Below are 19,517 nucleotides of genomic sequence, written 5' to 3' on the forward strand. Positions count from 1 at the left end.
CTGTAACTAACCTTTAGAAGCAGCTTGTCTAGATTCAGAAATCCTGGTGGTGTCCTGGTTAAGACCTATGGCTGCTAACCAAAAGGTTGGCAGTTCAAATTCACCAGGCCCTCCTTGGAAACTCTACGGGCCAGCTCTACTCTGTCCTGTAGGGTTGTTATGAATCGGAATCAACTTGACGGCAATGGGCTTGGTTTTTGGTTTGACGTCTAGTTTCACGTAATTGTACTTAGGTGATCACACTCACTAAAACACTTGAAACTTGTTCTTTCAGAAAACACTCGAAGGTTAAATGAACATGTAGTGTTTCCAGGACTCCACAGGTCTTAACAACCTGTGGAGCTCGCTGATCTTGTGATTGTCTTAGACAGATTCCTATTTAAGCTTTGACCATGTTTGAGCACAAACTGCTCTAACATTTATGTACTCTGACATAATCAGCGGCCAAGCAAAATTTTTGGTTCAAAGTTCCTGATGAAATTATATATAAGTACCCTGAATATCTGAATTAATTGGAGCACAGATTTACTCAGTAATGACATACTGCCCAACTTTAAAGTTGTCTATTAAGCTTGCACAGAAATCTGTTAATGGTGTTCTGAGTTGCTTATATTCAACAGTCTTAAAGCCAAACATGTTTTACTATCTATACTTTTCTCCAACACTAACCCCCAGGATGGTTTGAAACACTTCTAAATTGCTTCTTTAAACAGTAAAGTTTAATTATATTTGTTTTAGATATGAGAACAAAGCATCAAGCAAGGTGATTGTTTGCTAAGCCTAAAGATCTCAACTCAAGATAAATGCAACCCTCAATATGCAGATGATACTATCTTGCTTGCTGAAAGTGAAGAGAAATTGAAGTACTTACTGATGAAAATCAAAGGCTACATGCTTCAGTATGGATTACACCTCAAGATAAAGAAAAAAATCCTCACAACTGGACCAATAAGCAACATCATGATAAATAGACAAAAGACTGAAGTTGTCATGGTTTCATTTTACTTAAATTCACAATTAACACCCATTGAAGCAGCAGTCAAGAAGTCAAATGAAGTATTGCACTGGGCAAATCTGTTGTAAAAGATCTCTTTAAAGTGTTAAAAAGCAAAGATGTCACTTGGAGGACTAAGGTGCGCCTGACACAAGCCTTGGTATTTTCAATCACTTTATATGCATGCAAAACCTGGACAATGAATACGGAAGACCATAGAAGAATTGATGCATTTGAATTATGGTGCTGGCGAAGAATATTAAATATACCACGAACTGCCAAAAGAATGAACAAATTTGTCTTGGAAGAGGTACAGCCAGAATGCTCCTTAGAAGCAAGGATGGCAAGACTTCGTCTCACATACTTTGGACATGTTATCAGAGGGATCAGTCCCTGGAGAAGGCCGTCATGCTTGGTAAAGTGGAGGGTCAACAAAACAGAGGAAGACCCTCAACAAGGTGGATTGACACGGTGGCTGCAACAATGAGCTCAGGCATTAACAACCATTGTGAGGATGGCGCAGGACCAAGCAGTGTTACATTCTGTTGTACATGGGGTCGCTGTGAGTTGGAATCAACTCAATGGCACCTAACAACAACAACAACAAAGGAGCAGGTGCCAAGCAGGCCTATGACCCAGAGGTGGACCAAAAGCATACTTCTAAGCCACACTGCCACATAATTTTTTCCTTGCTTTTCTCAGTAAATTTTCTGTCTGGAAAAATAAACATTGTCGTGAAGATTTTCTGTTGGCCAAAGATAGTATATACCTTGTATCCTGTAACCTATTTCACTGTTCTATTTATTCATTTAAGAAAAGCTTCCCTAATGATTTCTACTGTTGTTCTAGCATACTTATATATGCTCCCAGTACTGGAAAAAAGACGGAGGCAAAGGATAGGATACAAGACTAAGATTTTCTTTAAAAACAAACAAAAAATAAATAAAAGGTATAAAATGTACTCAAGATTCAAAAAGCAACAAGATACGCTGAGCACTGGACTGGCAGCCTGGACTGGGAGACTCCTAATTGACTGGGTGACTGGGACAAGCTCACTTATGTCACATCAACCCCCAAACCCCAGCGTCTGCTCTTCCCAATCTGTCAAAGGAGTGTTTCCCAAAGGGTGGCATGCACACCCCGGGTGGTAAGCAACATGAGTTTAGATGATGCCAAGCACACATATTTTAGCTTGTAATCATTTCTTTTTTTTAATATGTATTAGGAAAACGTATCAAGCATGAACTTGATAATATTAAGTTTGTTCTTTAAGTAATATCTTCATTTAAACTCAAGGAGCTGTGATGGCACAGTAGTTAACTGCTCGGCCGCTAACCGAAAGGTCAGTGGTTCTAATCCACCAGCCATTCTGTGGGAGAAAGATACGGCAGTCTGCTTCCGTAATTTACACCCCTCGGGGTTATAGCGAGGACAGCTAAGCACATGGTACATGCTCAATAAATAGCAGCTGGTGAGCTCTGCTCTGACAAGGCTCTGCCCTCAGGGGCTTTTGGTGGAGTAAGGACACTTGGCTCATGTTATGGGTGCCACCTGCCACATCACCACCTCCTATTTCCTACAGTCACCAACTGTATATCACCTTGTCCCCATTACCATTTCATTTCATTCGAAACACACACTCCTCAATCAAGTGTACCAACTGTCATCCACAACAGGAACTCCTAGGAATATAAACACAGCACCAACTTTCAAGGGGAGCTTTAAGAAAGATTAGTAATTACTGACACCATCAAGACACATTTTCACTGTGGCCTCCACTCTCAAGTCTTAGCAGAAAAGTAGGCATTAACCAATAATAACAGAGGATTTATAGAACAAACAGTTGGGTGTAGTTAAAACTTCTCTAAGCACGTAGGACCTAAATAATGAATGATCTGGCCACCTGAACTCCTGGGCTTGAAACAACATTGTACTTTTTCTCCTCTTCCGTAGTTAATGAAACCCAATCTCTTTCCAACAGGAAGCTGGAAAACACAAGGCTCTAGGATACAAGGCAATAAGGAATGGTTCATGGTCACCCCCGGGAGCCAGTAAACTTACCTGTTGTGACATTTATGACCATAGTTTCTCCCTGAGTCCTGTCGACTACTTCTGGAGTGACAGAGAATGTATATGAAGCTGCTGGATTTAAGTCTGTAATGCTGTCATTTTTTTTACTTGCAAAAAGGATTGACGACTCATTGTCCACTTCATTCTTTATTCCATACACGTTCTCAGAACCAGCTGTGTCATTTTCTTTCCAGGTTGGGATCACATTTGTTGGACTGATGGAAACAGCTTTAATGTCAAACACGGGATCTATTTAATAATGTTTCCAAGAAAAAAAAGGGCGGGGGAGTGACAATTATCTAAAATTATTTTTAAAAGAAATGAAAGAGTGAGGCTTCCTCTGTATATCTACATTCCAGAAATGAATTTTGAAATCACAGAGTTGAATTTCTCTTTATTTGCCTCCTATACTTTCCTCCAACAAAATACACTTAAATACATATTCATGCATGTTTGTGGGTGTGTTCCTATTATTTGCCCCTACCTACCTCCCAGAGTTTTAATGAAGAACAGGATCACACTAATAGAATAGATAAGGCAGTGTTTCATAAAGACTCCAACAATCGGAACTGTGAGCAGAAGTACTCCTAACCCATCTGCAAAACATTCCCCAGGGCTACTCTTTGAAAGTACCCTCTGTTAAAAATAGAAGTCTTCCCTTCATCACACTTTTTGCAGCCTGAGATTGGCAAGGATCAGGAAGAGTGAAAAAGTTGACCATCCATTTTAACACTATCCTTTCCACCTTCTTCAGTGCAAAAGCCAAACTATAAACAACGAGGCCCAACATCATCCACGCCCCCACCCGTTACCTCTCGGGCCTCACCTCCTATCCTCATCCTCTAGCTCCTGTGGCTCCACTCTTGCCACCCTAAGCTCCTGCTCTTCCTCCAACACAACAGCCACACTCCAGCCTCAGGGCCTTTGCACTGGCTGTTCCCTCAGCCTGGAATGCTCTCCGTCCCAATATCTACGTGGCTGGCTCCTTCAAGTCCTTCAGATCTTTGCCCAAAAGTCATCTTTTCATTGAAGCCTTTGCTGGGTACCCTGGATAAACATTTCATTTCTCCCTTCCCTGCTTTTCCCCCTCTCCTTACCACTAATCATTATCCAATGATAATGGTTTCTTATTTATCTTGTTTATCAAGACCCCTGGAGGTACACAGGTTAAAAGCTCAGCTGCTAACCAAAAGGTTAGGAGTCCAAATCTACCAGTTGTTCCTTGGAAACCCTATGGGGCAGTTCTACTCTGCCCTATAGGGCCACTGTGGGTCAAAATCAACTCAATGGCAATGAGTTTTATCTTGTTTATTACCTGTCTTTCTCACTAGAATCAAAGCTCCAAAAAGTCAGGGAGTTGTCTGTTTCATTTAACAGTGTCTGGCACATACTAAGTGCTCAACAAATAGCACATCAACACGGCACTAACAAGCTAACAGGCAGTCTCAGCAAGCTCAATGTCAGTTATTCAAAGGACACAACACCTAATAACTAAAGACTGTACAGGTCGTGTTCGCAAGGTCAACAGCACATGGGAGAGAGGTCAAGAGGCATCTGGGGTTACTCATTTGTAAAGAATGACACAGAGCTAGATTCCTCCTCAATGACGTTCAACTTTTGCCAGCTCCACTAAGTGGGGGAGCTCAAGACAGAAGCGGCTCCTGTCCAGGCATAAATGGTATGCAGACTTTGAATACATTTCCCTCCTGCGTGGACTGGTGTGGGCCTATTTCAGGAGAACAGGCCCTTGCTGGCAGACTGCAACCTTTCTAGCAATGACCTGGAGAGGTGGGTGTTTGATATTTGACACTGTTTGCCTATTAAACAGTGTCCGCACCTACCCACATCAGGGGCATAAGGAGTGGTGGCTCTACTCAGGTAGCCCCACCACCCACGACAGGGGTCCAAGGATAACTGGTACCTCTCAGTCTTTACAACCAAAAGCATTGGGTACCCATGGTCCATCTGCAAAACCCACCCACCTGTATGCTCTAGGGAAGAGGGACGTGCTTTCCTCAGAGACACTCGGGGGTCAGTTCTCAGCCCCCCGCCTTGTTCAGAGCATGACCCCCTGCTGCAACCAGAAACTGGTACCTACACCAATCACCCCTGCCCCTCTAAGACTGTAGGACAGGGCCTGTACCATACATTTGATGACCAGCTACCTGGACAGCAGGGCTGAATTCATACAAGAAAACTGAATGGACTCCTAGACTGACATACCTGATAACAGCTCTAGCCATCTGCTGACAGGGCATCAGAACTTCAAAGGTGAAAATAATCAAGCTAGCTCACTCAAGTACCCCATTTGGGCATATCAAAACAGAACAAAGCAAGAAGCTAGGATACAGTAAGCAAAAATAAAATAATACAATAACTTATAGATGGCTCAGAGACAACCATCAGGATCAAGTCACATAAAGAAACAGGCCATGATCACCTCAACAAACTCTCAGAACAAAGAATCAAAGGATCTTCTGAATGAAGATGCATTTCTGGAATTACCGGATGCAGAATTCAAAAGATTGATATACAGAACTCCTCAAGACATCAGGAAGGAGATCAGGCAATACACAGAACAAGCCAAGGAACACACAGATAAAGCAGTTGAAGAAATTAAAAAGATCATTCAAGAACATAATGAAAAATTTGATAAGCTGCAAGAACCCATAGAGAGACAGCAATCAGAAATTCAGAATATTAACAATAAAAATTACAGGATTAGACTACTCAATAGAAACTCAGAGGAGCAGAATTGAGCAAGTGGAAGGCAGAATTGGTGAGCTTGAAAATAAAGTACTTGGCACCAATATATTTGAAGAAAAATCAGATAAAAGATTTTAAAAAATGAATAAAAATTAAGAATCACGTGGGACTCTATCAAGAGAAATAACCTATGAGTGATGGCAGTGCCAGAACAGGGAAGGATAACAAAAAATACAGAGAGAATTGTTGAAGATTTTTTGGCAGAAAACTTTCCTGATACCGTGAAAGATGAGAAGGTATCTATGCAAGATGCTCATCAAACTCCACGTAAGGTAAATTTTAAAAGAAAGTCACCAAGACATATTATAATCAATCTTGTCAAAACCAAAGATAAAGAGAGAATTTTAAGAGCAGCTAGGGATAAACAAAAAGTCACCTACAAAGGAGTGTCAATAAGAATAAGCTCGGACCACTCAGCAGAAACCATGCAGGCAAGAAGGCAGTGGGTTGAATTACATAAAGCATTGAAAGAAAAAACTTGCCAGCCAAGAATCATATATCCAGCAAAACCATCTCTCAAATATGAAGGGGAAATCAGGATATTTCTAGATAAACAGAGTTTTAGGGAATTCGTAAAAACTACAAGAAATACTAAAGGGAGTTCTTCAGTTAGAAGATCAATAATATCAGGTATCAACCCAAGACTGGAACACTGGACAGAGCAAGCAGAAGTCAACCCAGACAGGGAAATCACAAAAATAAATCAAGATTAAAAAAATGCTCAAAACAAGGCAACAGCGATGTTGTTATGTAAAAGAAGACATTAAAACAATAAAGAGAGACTAAGAAATGTAGTCATAGATCTTTCATATGGAGAGGAAGACAAGGTGATATGAAGAAATAAAAGTTCAGTTTTTAAACTTAGAAAAATAGGGGTAAATATTAAGGTAACCTCAAAGGAGACTATCCTAACCATCAAAATAAAATACGAGAAAAAAATACAGACTCAGCAGAAACAAAATGAATAAAAGGAAAAGAAAATATATAAACTACTCGGCACAAAAAAATTGAGTAGGAAAAAGACATGGTCAACAACACACAAAACAAAACATCAAAATGACAGCACTAAACTCATACCTATCCATAACTACGTTGAATGTAAATGGACTACATGCACCAATAAAGAGACAGAGAGTGGCAGAATAGATAATAAAAAAAAAAAAAAAGATCCATCTATATGTTGACTACAAGAGACACACCTTAGACTTAGAGACATAAACAAACTAAAACTCAAAGGATGGAAAAAATATATATATCAAGCAAATAACAATCAAAAAAGACCAGGAATGGCAGTATTAATTTCCTACAAAATACACTTTAAAGTTAAATCCACCACAAAGGATAAGGAAGGACACTATATAATGATTAAAGGGACAACATACCAGGAGGATATAACCATATTAAATACTTATGCACCCAATGACAGGGCTGCAAGATACATAAAACAAACTCTAACAGCATTGAAAAGTGAGATAGCACCACAATTATAGTAGGAAACTTCAACACACCACTTTCAGTGAAGGACAGGACATCCAGAAAGAAGCTCATTAAAGACAAAGAGGATCTAAATGCCACAATCTACCAACTTGACCTCACAGACATATACAGAACACTCCACCCAATAGCAGCCAAATATAATTTCTTTTCTAGTGCACATGGAACATTCCCTAGAATAGACCACATATTAGGTCATAAAACAAGCCTTAGCAGAATCTAAAACACCGAAATATTACAAACCATCTTCTCTGACCATAAGGCCATAAAAGTAGAAATCAATAACAGAAAAAGCTAGGAAAAGAAATCAAACACTTGGAAACTGAACAATACCCTGCTCAAAAAAGACTGGGTTGGAGAAGACATTAAGGATGGAATAAAGAAATTCATAAAATCCAATGATAAAGAAATCACTTCCTATCAGAACCTTTGGCACACAGCAAAAGCGGTGCTCAGAGGTCAATTTACATCAATAAATGCACACATACTAAAAGAACAAAGGGCCAAAATTAAAGAATTATCCCTACAACTTGAACAAATAGAAAGAGAGCAACAACAACAAAAAAAAAAACCCTCAGGCACCAGAAAAAAAAAAACATAATAAAAATTAGGGCAGAATTAAATGAAATAGAAAACAGAAAAAGAACTAAAGAGTTAACAAGACCAAAAGCTGATTCTTTGAAAAACTTAACACAATTGATAAATCTTTGGCCTAACTGACAAAAGAAAAACAGGAGAGGAAGCAAATAAGCCAAATAAGAAATGAGATGGGGAATACTACAACAGACCCAACTGAAATTAAAAGAATCATATCGGATTACTATGAAAAATTGTACTCTAACGAATTTGAAAACCTAGAAAAAATGGATGAATTCCTAGAAACACACTACCTACCTAAACTAACACATACAGAGGTAGAACAACGAAACAGACCCATAACAAAAGAAGAAATTGAAAAGATAATCAAAAAACTCCCGACAAAAAAAAAGCCCTGGCCGGGACAGCTTCACTGCAGACTTCTACAAAAATTTCAGAAAAGTGTTAACATCACTACTGCTAAAGGTATTTCAGAGCATAGAAAAGGACGGAAAACTACGAAACTCATTCTATGAAGCCAGCATACCCCTGATACCAAAACCCAGTAAAGACACCACAAAAAAAGAAAATTACAAACCTCTATTCCTTATGAACTTAGATGCAAAAATCCTCAAGAAAATTCTAGCCAATAGAATTCAACAACATATCAAAAAAATAATTCACCAGGACCAACTGGAATTCATACCAAGTATGCAGGGATGGTTCGACATTAGAAATACAATTAATGTAATCCATCATATAAATAAAATAAAAGACGAGAACCACATGATCTTATCAATTGATGCAGAAAAGGCATTTGACAAAGTTCAACACCCATTCATGATAAAAACTCTCAGCAAAATAGGAATAGAAGAAAAATTCCTCAACATAATAAAGGGCATTTATACAAAGCCAACAGCCACCATCACCCTAAATGGAGAGCATCTGAAAGCATTTCCCTTGAGATCAGGAACCAGACAAAGATGCCCTTTATCACCACTCTTATTCAACATTGTGCTGAAGGTCCTAGCCAGAGCAATCAGGCTAGATAAAGAAATAAAGGGCATACAGATTGATAAGGAAGAAGTATCTCTACCTCCATCTGACATGATCGTATACACAGAAAACCCCAAAGAATCCTCAAGAAAACTACTGAAACTAATAGAAGAGTTCAGCAGAGTTTCTGGATAAAAGATAAACATACAAAAGATCAGTTGGATTCCTCTACACCAACAAAAAGAACATCGAGGAGGAAATCACCAAATCAATACCATTTACACTAACCCCCAAGATGATGAAATACTTAGGAATAAATCTTACCAGAGATGCAAAAGGCCTATACAAAGAAAACTATAGGACACTACTACAAGAAACCAAAAGAGACCGACATAAGCAGAAACATACCTTACTCATGGATAGGAAGACTTAACATTGTAAAAATTTCTATTCTACCCGACGTGATCTATACATACAATGCAATTCCGATTCAAATTCTGACAACACCTTTTAATGAGATGGAGAAACAAATCACCAACTTCATAAAGAAGAGAAAGAGGCACCAAAGAAGTAAAGCATTACTGAAAAAGAAGAACAAAGTGGGAGGCCTCACTCTACCTGATTTTAAAACCTACTATACCGCCACAGTAGTCAAAACAGCCTGGTACTGGTACAACAACAGATACATAGACCAATGGAACAGATTGAGAATCCCGACATAAATCCAACCACATAAGAGCAGCTGATTTTTGACAAATGCCCATACTCAGTTAAATGGGGAAAAGACAGTCTTTTTAACAAATGGTGCTGATATAACTGGATATCCATCTACAAAAAAATGAAACAAGACTCATACTTCACACCATGCCCAAAAACTAACTCAAAATGGATCAAAGGCTTAAATATAAAATCTAAAACAATAAAGATCATGGAAGAAAAAACAGGGACAATGCTAACAGTCCTAATACATGGCACAAACAGTATACAAAACATTACTAACAATGCAGACGAGAAACCAATAACTGGGAGCTCCTACAACTCAAACACCCATGCTCATCCAAAGACTTCACCAAAAGAGTAAGAAGATTACCTACCGCCTGGGAAAAAGTTTTTAGCTATGACATTTCCGATCAGCGCCTGATCTCTAAAATCTACATGATACTGCAAAAACTCAACTACAAAAAGACAAATAACACAATTAAAAAATGGGCACAAGATATGAACAGGCACTTCACTAAAGAAGACATTCAAGTAGCTAACACACACATGAGGAAATGCTTCTGATCATTAGCCATTAGAGAAATGCAAATCAAAACTACAATGAGATTCCATCTCACTCCAACAAGGCTGACATTAATCCAAAAAACACAAAATAATAAATGTTGGAGAGGTTGTGGAGAGACTTGAACACTCATACACTGCTGGTGGGAATGTCAAATGGTACAACCACTTTGGAAATCGATTTGGCGCTTCCTTAAAAAAACTAGAAATAGAACTACCATACGATCCAGCAATCCCACTCCTTGGAATATATCCTAGAGAAATAAGATCCTTTACATGAACAGATATATGCACACCCATGTTCACTGCAGCACTGTTTACAATAGCAAAAAGATGGAAGCAACCAAGGTGCCTGTCAATGGATGAATGGATAAAGAAATTATGGTATATTCACACAATGGGATACGATGCATCAATAAAGAACAGTGATGAATCTGTGAAACATTTCATAACATGGAGGAATCTGGAAGGCATTATGCTGAGTGAAATCAGTCAGTTCCAAAAGGACAAATATTGTATAAGACCACTATTATAAGAACTGGAGAAATAGTTTAAACAGAGAACAAAATATTCTTTGATGGTTATGAGAGGGGGGAGGAAGGGAGGGAGAGAGAGACATTTTCACTAATTAGATAGTAGATAAGAACTACTTTAGGTGAAAGTAAACGCAACATACAATACGGGAGAGGTCAGCACAACTGGACTAATCCAAAAGCAAAGAAGTTTCCTGAATAAACTGAATGCTTCGAAGGCCAGTGTAGCAGAGGAGGGGGTTTGGGGACAATGGTTTCAGGGGACACCTAAGTCAATTGGCATAATAAAATATATTAAGAGAACATTCTGCGTCCCACTTTGGAGAGTAGTGTCTGGGGTCTTAAATGCTAACAAGTAGCCATCTAAGATACATCAATGGGTCTCAACCAACCTGGGGCAAAGGAGAACAAAGAACTCCAAAGACACAAGATAATTATGAGCCCAAGAGACCAAAGGACCACATAAACCAGAGACTACATCAGCCTGAGACCAGAAGAACTAGATGGTGCCCGGCTACAACCTGTAACTGGCCTGACAGGGAACACAACAGAGAATCCCTGAGGGACAAGGAGAGCAATGGGACACAGACCTCAAATTCTCGTAAAAAGACCAGACTTAATGGTCTGACTGAGACTAGAATGGCCCCGGAGGCCATGGTCCCTAGACCTTCTGTTAGCCCATGACAGTCACCATTCCCAAAGCCAACTCTTCAGACAGGGATTGGATTGCACTATGGAATGGAAAATGATACTGGTGAAGAATGAGCTTCTTGGATCAAGTAGACACATGAGACTATGTTGCCATCTCCTGTCTGGAGGGGAGATGAGAGGGAGGAGGGGCCTGAAGCTGGCTGAATGGACTTGAAAACAGAGAGTGCAGGGAAGCAGTATGCTGTCTCATCAGGGGGAGAACAATTAAGAATATATAGCAAGGTGTATATAAATTCTTGTATGAGAGATTGGCTTGATTTGTAAACTTTTACTTAAACCACAATAAAAATTAAAAAAAAAAAAAGATATTATAAACTGCCCATCTTTACCGTAAATATTGGTCAAATAGTAGCAAAGCACTTCCCTTTGCAAACCTCTCAACCTGGAAGAATCTTTATGCTGTGACAACGTGACCCTCCTCTAGTCTGTATTCTCAAGGAATTAATGCAACAGTTATGTTTTTCATTGTCATAGAAACACCTTCTGCTTCTAAAGACAATGCCAAGTTCACAGGGCTTCTGCCCCATGAAAACAGCAAGCCCTTCGCTGAGGCCAATGTTTTCAAATTAAGCCTGAAACCCAGAAACACAATCAACCCTTATCTGATCATTTAACCAATACTTACTTCCCACCCTCCAAGCCAAAATGGCATCCTAAGAGACTTACGTGTGTATGCTGCAATGGAGCTGGAGTTCCCTCGGACACCACCCATTTCTGGAGTGATTGTGATGTTATACACGGTGCCCGGCATTAGGCCCGTTAGAGTGATTGCTTTGTGATGAGTGACCGTTTCATCAGAGCTGACCTCAGGTTGTATATCTAAATGGTAGGTGTACTGGGAAGCATTGTCTGTGCTCTGCCACTCCAACTCCATTTCCGTTGTGGTGGCACGCACCACGCGGATGTCAAACACCGCGCTGGACTCTGGGCCAAGAAAAAGAGGAAAAGGAAATCTATTATCAACCATCATAAAGGCCAGCTTATTTCAAAGTGATTATCTCTGGCTGGTGGTTTACATGTGATTTTTTTGTTTTCTTTTTGCTCCTCTGCATTTAATAAAATGGATATGTATTACTGTCATCATTAATTTTTTTTTAACAGTTTTCTTTGGAAAATTAAAAGAAAAACTTGATATGTATCAATTCTATCCACTTTCTTTAAGAAACATCAGTGTTTTACTGAAAATATCATCTATTCACTTACCAGTTTGACCTTCAACTGTTTGAGGTGGCCCTTGTGTCCCATTTGGTCCTTGTGGAAATATTTCAAAGTGATACTTGGTCCCAGGGCTCAAGCCACCAATGATAATAATATTGTTGGTGGTTGTTTCATTCCGAGGTTCTCCAGCTCCATCCCATTTGATAAGTATCTTAAAGGAGTCTGAGTCACTGCTACTCCAAGCCAGGCCAATTTCCGTTGTACCAACACTCGTCACTCGAAAGTCGGAGACTGGACCAGGGGCTGTGAGAAGAAAATAAATGAATACGTTCGGAACGTATTTCTTTAGTAGACATTAAGCTTCTGTTAAGGGTAATGGTATAATCTGAGAAAGGTTAAAGGTGACAGTTAAACAACTTGATGAACATAATGTCACTGAACTCTGCTCGTGAAGATTCTTCAAACAGCAAATGTTTTCTTACATATATATTTACCACAGCTAAAAAGAAACTCTTCGCAAATCAGAAACAAAAGAAAACTTTCTTTAAAAAGAAAACAAAAGAAAAGTATCTATTTCTTCAGAAGACAAGGGTGACAAAACATCATAAAATATTTACACTGGAATTAATTTCAAATTCAGGACACCTATCTCTCTTTTTCTTCTTTGTGTTGCCAGCTACAACACAAGCCCCTCAAAAAGCATGATTCAGGTCATCAAGAGAGCACTTGGTCACAGGAGGACAGACTGTGTGCTTCAAAGTCATCCACAGGAAATGAGAAGAGGCATGACCCCCGCAGTTAAGACTCAGGCTCCAGAACAGAACCTTGGTTGCTGCTGGCTGCTTATCCTTGAACACATGACTAAATCTCTCAGGGCTGCCATTTAGGGAGGTGTGGCAGAGGCTGCTGTTAATTCCCAAAATCCATTCTCCCCTTTTTCTTTAGCCATACATCCCCATATTTTTAGATGGGAGGTGTTAGCTGTGGGGTTGCTAGGGGACAAAAGACTACATTTCCCAGACTCCTCATCAGCTAGATGTAGCCACGTGACTAAATGCTAGACAACAGTAAGTAAGTAGAATTATTATATGACTTCCAAGGTGGAAACACTTCCTTCTGCTCTTTCTCCTTCCTGTAGCTGGAATGTGGATGTGATGACTGGAGTTCAGGCTGCCATCTTGGGCAATGAGGTTGAAACAACATGCTGAGGATGGTGTGGTAACAACATCTTGGGTCCTGGAAGCTTGCAAGAAGCTATCCATTGTGGGTACAATAATAAAATCAGTCTGACCCAGCTTCTTGTGTGCCTTTTTCTACTGCAGAGGCTGGAAAGCTAAAAACTGCATTTCTCAGAGATCCTTGTGGCTAGGATGTTGGATATGATTTAGATTCAGGCAACGAGGTGCCTTCCTCAAGTTGTGAAAGTGAGACAAAGACCTTGCTTCTGCTGGTCAGCACAATCATAAGGCGGTACAGGGTCTTTCTGCAGCATCATTACAGGGTCCAGTCATTCACTCTGCAGGTGTGGAGAGCTGGGGCAAGAGGCATGCATCTTCTGCTGATGCCAATCTCGCAAGCCTGGCCTGGCTCTGTGGTGGCTGCATCTTCCTGACTTGGCATTGCGGCTAGGAACGTGTTCTTCTGGAGCCAGCAATTACAGCAGAGGCTTCCTAATTCCTACCCAGCTGACTGTGATGAAGATGGTGACAGCCCAGGTGCTCCACTTTAGTAGTGTTGGTCTAGGAGTCATTTCTGGTGGCCCAACCCAAGGCCTGCTCCTCGCCTTTCCAATGATTCCATAATCCCTCGATTCCTGGGGGGAAATTCCTTTAATCCCTTTAAAACAACCCATGGTTTCTGTTTCCTGCCACGGACCCCAGGCTAACACTCCACCATCTCCATCCCACGTTGCACCCAGCTGCTTTTATGAGAGACAGAAACAAACTCCCATCTTATTGAAGCCACTGATATTTGGGGGTTTTGATACTCACAGCTGAACCTAACCCTGACTAATAAAGAGATTAAACAGTAAAAGATTAAATGGTGAAGAAGTGAAAGCAGATTCCATTCTCCCAAAGAGCTAATCCAGAAGATGTTTGAAAGAATGTTAAGATGTACATCCTGGGAAGAATGAAACCTGAGAAAAATATTCTTGTGGGACAAGCCCTGGCTCCTTAGCCAGACATTCCTGGGCTCAGGTTCCTGCTCTGCCACTTGCTAGCTTTTTGGCCATGGGCAATTTTTTCCCCCTGCTAGGCTATCATTTTCTTATCTGTAAAACCAAAACAAACAAACCAAATCCACAAATTGGTATATAGTCCATTCCAACACATAGTGACCTTCTAATAGTTATTATGAAGGTCACTATAATACAAGCAAAGCTCCTGGCACAGTGCTAACTGCATGGCTGATCTCAATATCATTAGTCTCTCATACTACTGTACTACTGGTAAACCACTACTGTTTTTTTTAAAACTATTGGGCCTTCTTTGGAACAGAAAGCTTTTCATTTCCTGCCTATCATTTCATTTTTAAGGGGCATTTAAGCAAACAAAGAATGAAACGTAGCTCTGTTAGTGATGCCATTATAAAGTCAGCACCCAGGACACGAAAGGTCATAGATACCCAGGTTCTTTTTGTCTCCATCTAGCAATTTGCTCTAGGTCTCTTTCACACCAGAATGGCTGTTACAAGCACAGGCTGGAGTCAATACAGACCAGAGGTCTAATCCCACCTCTCCCACTTACCAGGTGTGGTCCACATCACCTGTCTCAACCATGGATTTCTCAAATATAAAGTAAGGCTAATGTCAACCAAAACAGAGGAATGTTGTGAGCATTAAATGAGGTAATGCAGGTAAAGCACATCATACAAAGCCTGGCACCTGTTCAGCACCAATCAACGATCACCAGTAGGATACCACAAATCCTGGAGTAAGAGTCACTGTGGACTTATACACTAAGCTGTGCATTCCTTTGGTCACAGAACAGAGCTTATTTGTCTTTGTAAGTGGGACTGTCCATAACAGGCAGACAAGAAAGCTTAGGTAGAAGGAGTGAACTCACGAGTATATGCTTGGAGAAAGCCAGGTGAGCCCTCAGAACCACCGTCTTGTAGAGGATACACGGTGATGTTGTATAAAGTGCTGGATGTGAGTCCAGGGATGACAACATGTGTCACATGGGCAGTGAGATTGAAGGACTTGGTCTCCCCCACAACTTGTATTTGGAAGGTATAATCAGAGGATGACACGTTATCACTGATTTCCCAGGTCAGGTTCATGCTTGTGGCATTGATGCTCACAACTCGGATGCCTAACACCTGACTAGAATCTGTGAAGACAGAAGAGGAATTAAACATTACAAGAATGGCCAAGCCAAACAGAGTGAAGTTGGTCCTCCTGTCCTCACCCACACTTCCACAGTTCTGTGGGCCTATGAAAGACACCAGAAAAACAAATCAAACCTGTTGCTGTCGAGTTGATTCCAACTCATACTGACCCTATCGGACAGAGTAGAACTGTGCCACCGAGTGTCCAAGGAGCACCTGGTAGATTCAAACTGCCGACCTTTTGGTTACCAGCCATAGCACTTAACCATTATGCCACCAGGGTTTAATGACAGATATATATACCAAAATATATATTTTTGGTGAAGACAAGTAGAGTCAGTTTTTGTTGCTTACAACCAAACCTATGAGGGCTGTGATGCTGCAGCATTTGTTCCTGAAACCCACAGAGCCACATCATGTAATTTTCTATGCATGTCTGTCTTGGCTCCTCATCTAGGTTGGGCACTCTCTGCAAGTAGGGGCCAGGCATTCCTCTACTTCCTCATCAGCACAATCTAAGAAGCATTCAAATATTGGACAGTTTACAGAGTGAGAATGCTGACAAATTGTAACTCTGTTGTTGTTCTTAGGTGCCATGAAGTTGATTTCAAATTAAAGAGACCCTCATGTGATAGAGGAGAACTGCCCCATAGTACCTTCCAGGCTGTAATCTTTATGGGAGCAGATCACCAGGTCTTTCTCCGGTGTAGCCGCTGGGCAGGTTTGAACCAACAAGCTTTTGGTTAGCAGCGAAGCACTTAACCATTTTACCACTAAACAAAATTAGAGCTAGAAAGCAGCAATTTGCATGTCAACAGATCTTTCAAAAGAAAGATCAGTATGACTTCCAAGGTCAAGCAAGAAAAAAAAAACTCATCTCAAGGAAAAAAAATTAACCAGCATTGACAAAAGTAAATACCTATAAAATAAAAATAATATGCTAGCTCATCCCGGTGGCTAATATGGCCATTCTAAATGCAAATATGAAAGAATGACATGAGGTAGCGCCTATTACCTGCTCATCTGCTCAATATGTTTTTCGAACCTAATGAAAGAAGTGCCTGGGCTATCGAGTTGAAAGAAATTGAATGGATCTTCTCTAAAATCTCTTCCAAAAAACTCTAACAGCAAAATGACTTGTTGTTGTTGTTGCTAGGCACCCTCAAGTTGGTTCCAACTCATAGTGACCCTATGCACAACAGAACGAAACACTGCCCAGTCCTGCACCATCCTCGCAATCCTTTTTATGCTTGACCTCATTGTTGCAGCCACTGTGTCAATCCACCTCGTTGACGGTCTTCCTCTTTTCTGCTGACCCTGTACTTTTCCAAGCATGATGTCCTTCTCTAGGCACTGATGCCTCCTGACAATATGTCCAAAGTATGTAAGATGCAATCTCGCCATACTTGCTTATAAGGAGCATTCTGGTTGTACTTCTTCTAGACAGGTTTGTTCATTGTTTTGGCAGTCTGTGGTATATTCAATATTCTTTCCCAACACCACAGTTCAAAGGCATCAATTCTTCTTCTCTCTTCCTTATTCATTGTCCAGCTTTCACATGCATATGATGCAATTGAAATACCATGGCTTGGGTCAGGCGCACCTTAGTCTTCAAGGTGACATCTATGCTTTTCAACACTTTAAAGAGGTCCTCTGCAGCAGATTTACCCAATGCAACACATAGTTTGATTTCTTGAGTGCTGCTTCCATGGCTGTTGATTGTGGATCCAAGTAAAATGATGTCCTTGACAACTTCAATCCTTTCTGTGTTAATCATGATGTTGCTCATTGGTCCAGTTGTGAGGGTTTTTGTCTTCTTTATGTTGACGTGCAATCCATATTGAAGGCTGTGGTCGTTGATCTTCATTAGTTAAGTGCTTCAAGTCCTTTTCACTTTCAGCAAGCAAGGTCATGTCACCTGCATAGCGCAGGTTCTTAACGAGTCTTCCTCCAATCCTGATGCCCCATTCTTCATACAGTCCAGCTTCCCGGATTGGATTATTTGCTCAGCATACAGATTGAATAGGTTTCATGAAAGGATACAACCCTGACACACGCCGTTCCTGACTTTAAACCAATCAGTATCCCCTTGTTCTGTCCGAACAACTGCCTCTTGATCTATGTAAAGGTTCCTCATGAGCACAAGTGTTCTAGAGTTCCCATTCTTCACAATGTTACCCATAATTTGTTATGATCTACACAGTCGGATGCCTTTGCATAGTCAATAAAACACAGGTAAACATCCTTCTGGTATTCTCTGCTTTCAGCCAGGATCCATCTGACATCAGCAATGATATCCCTGGTTCCACGTCCTCTTCTGAAACCGGCCTGAATTTCTGACAGCTCCCTGTCAATATACTGCTACAGCCATTTTTGAATGACTTTCAGCAAAATTTTGCTTCCATGTGATATTAATGATATTGTTCTATATCATGTTGGATCACCTTTCTTAGGAATAGGCATAAATATGGATCTCTTCCAGTCAGTTGGCCAGGAAGCTGTCTTCCATATGTCTTGGCATAAATGAGTGAGTACTTCCAGCGCTGCATCTATTTGTTGAAACATCTCAATTGATATTCCGTCAATTCGTGAAGCCTTGTTTTTCGTCAGTGCCTTCAGAGCAGCTTAGTACCATCGGTTCCTGATCATATGCTACCTCTTGAACTGGTTGAACATCAACTAATTCTTTTTGGTATAATGACTCTCTGTATTCCTCCCATCTTTTTTTGATGCTTCCTGCATTGCTTATTATTTTCCCCATAGAATCCTTCACCACTGCAACTCAAGGCTTAAATTTTTTCTTCAGTTCTTTCAGCTTAAGAAACGCCAAGCGTGTTCTTCCCTTTTGGTTTTCCAACAAAATGACTTACTAAGCGAGAAACAAGTCAGAAGCAGAATCAGAGAAAACAAAACTTTGTCCTAGAAAATTCTGGCTGAAGCCCATTTTACAAAATTCAACATAATTGTCCTGAACTCTATGACCTGGGTTTGTCCTTCAATGCCATCTGCTACTTGAGAATAAACAGTGGCCTTTTTTTGTGCCAGACTTTAATCCAACAAGATGGACTTTGGTGCCCCAGGACCCCTGGTGACAGGATGAATCTGCAGGGGCAGTGTAGCTGCTGGGTTGCTTCTCTCCTGGGCTTCTCTCTGTGTCATTAGCTTCTGTGTCAAACACAAAAGACTGCAATAGAAACACATCCACCATCTTCCTTCACTCTCCTCCCCTCTATCCCAATGACACTTCAGACAGTCAGTACTCCATAAATATCTGTCCCCTTCCTCCCACAGGCAGAGGTACATCCTCCTGAAAGGGCCCTGACTTTTGCCAGATATTTTGCTCTGTACACTTAACTCAGGTAAAAAATTCAGTTGCCATTGAGTCAACTCCAACTCATGGTGACCCCATGTCTGTCAGAGTAGAACTGTGCTCTACAGGGTTTTCAATGGCTGATTATTTTTTGGAAGTAGATCAGCTGGACTTTCTTCCAAGACGTCTCTGTCTTACAGTTAGCACCTAAATGAGTTAACCGTTTGTACCACCCGGGGACTCCTTACCCCAGATAGCTCCACAGATACTTTGTGCTTCTGCTACTCAGCCATTTTGG

General features: G+C 40.6%; 1 protein-coding gene across 7 annotated transcripts in view; it reads right to left on the reverse strand.

Annotated features, from left to right (window-relative positions):
• PTPRJ (protein tyrosine phosphatase receptor type J) overlaps positions 1–19,517 on the reverse strand; it is a 197,836-nt gene that overhangs the window by 44,923 nt on the left and 133,396 nt on the right. For 6 of the 7 annotated variants that reach the window (XM_064288125.1, XM_064288124.1, XM_064288119.1 and 3 more), the window contains exons 5-8: positions 15,645–15,911; positions 12,625–12,882; positions 12,088–12,345; positions 3,056–3,313 (exon numbers count right to left, since the gene is read on the reverse strand). In XM_064288125.1, coding sequence (XP_064144195.1) covers positions 3,056–3,313; positions 12,088–12,345; positions 12,625–12,882; positions 15,645–15,911 — 1,041 coding nt within the window. The remainder of the gene's footprint in view (positions 1–3,055; positions 3,314–12,087; positions 12,346–12,624; positions 12,883–15,644; positions 15,912–19,517) is intronic. The other variant, XM_064288123.1, reaches the window with a different exon arrangement.

This window comes from Loxodonta africana, chromosome 7, assembly GCF_030014295.1.
Source record: "Loxodonta africana isolate mLoxAfr1 chromosome 7, mLoxAfr1.hap2, whole genome shotgun sequence".
In the NCBI taxonomy this organism is placed as follows: domain Eukaryota; kingdom Metazoa; phylum Chordata; class Mammalia; order Proboscidea; family Elephantidae; genus Loxodonta; species Loxodonta africana.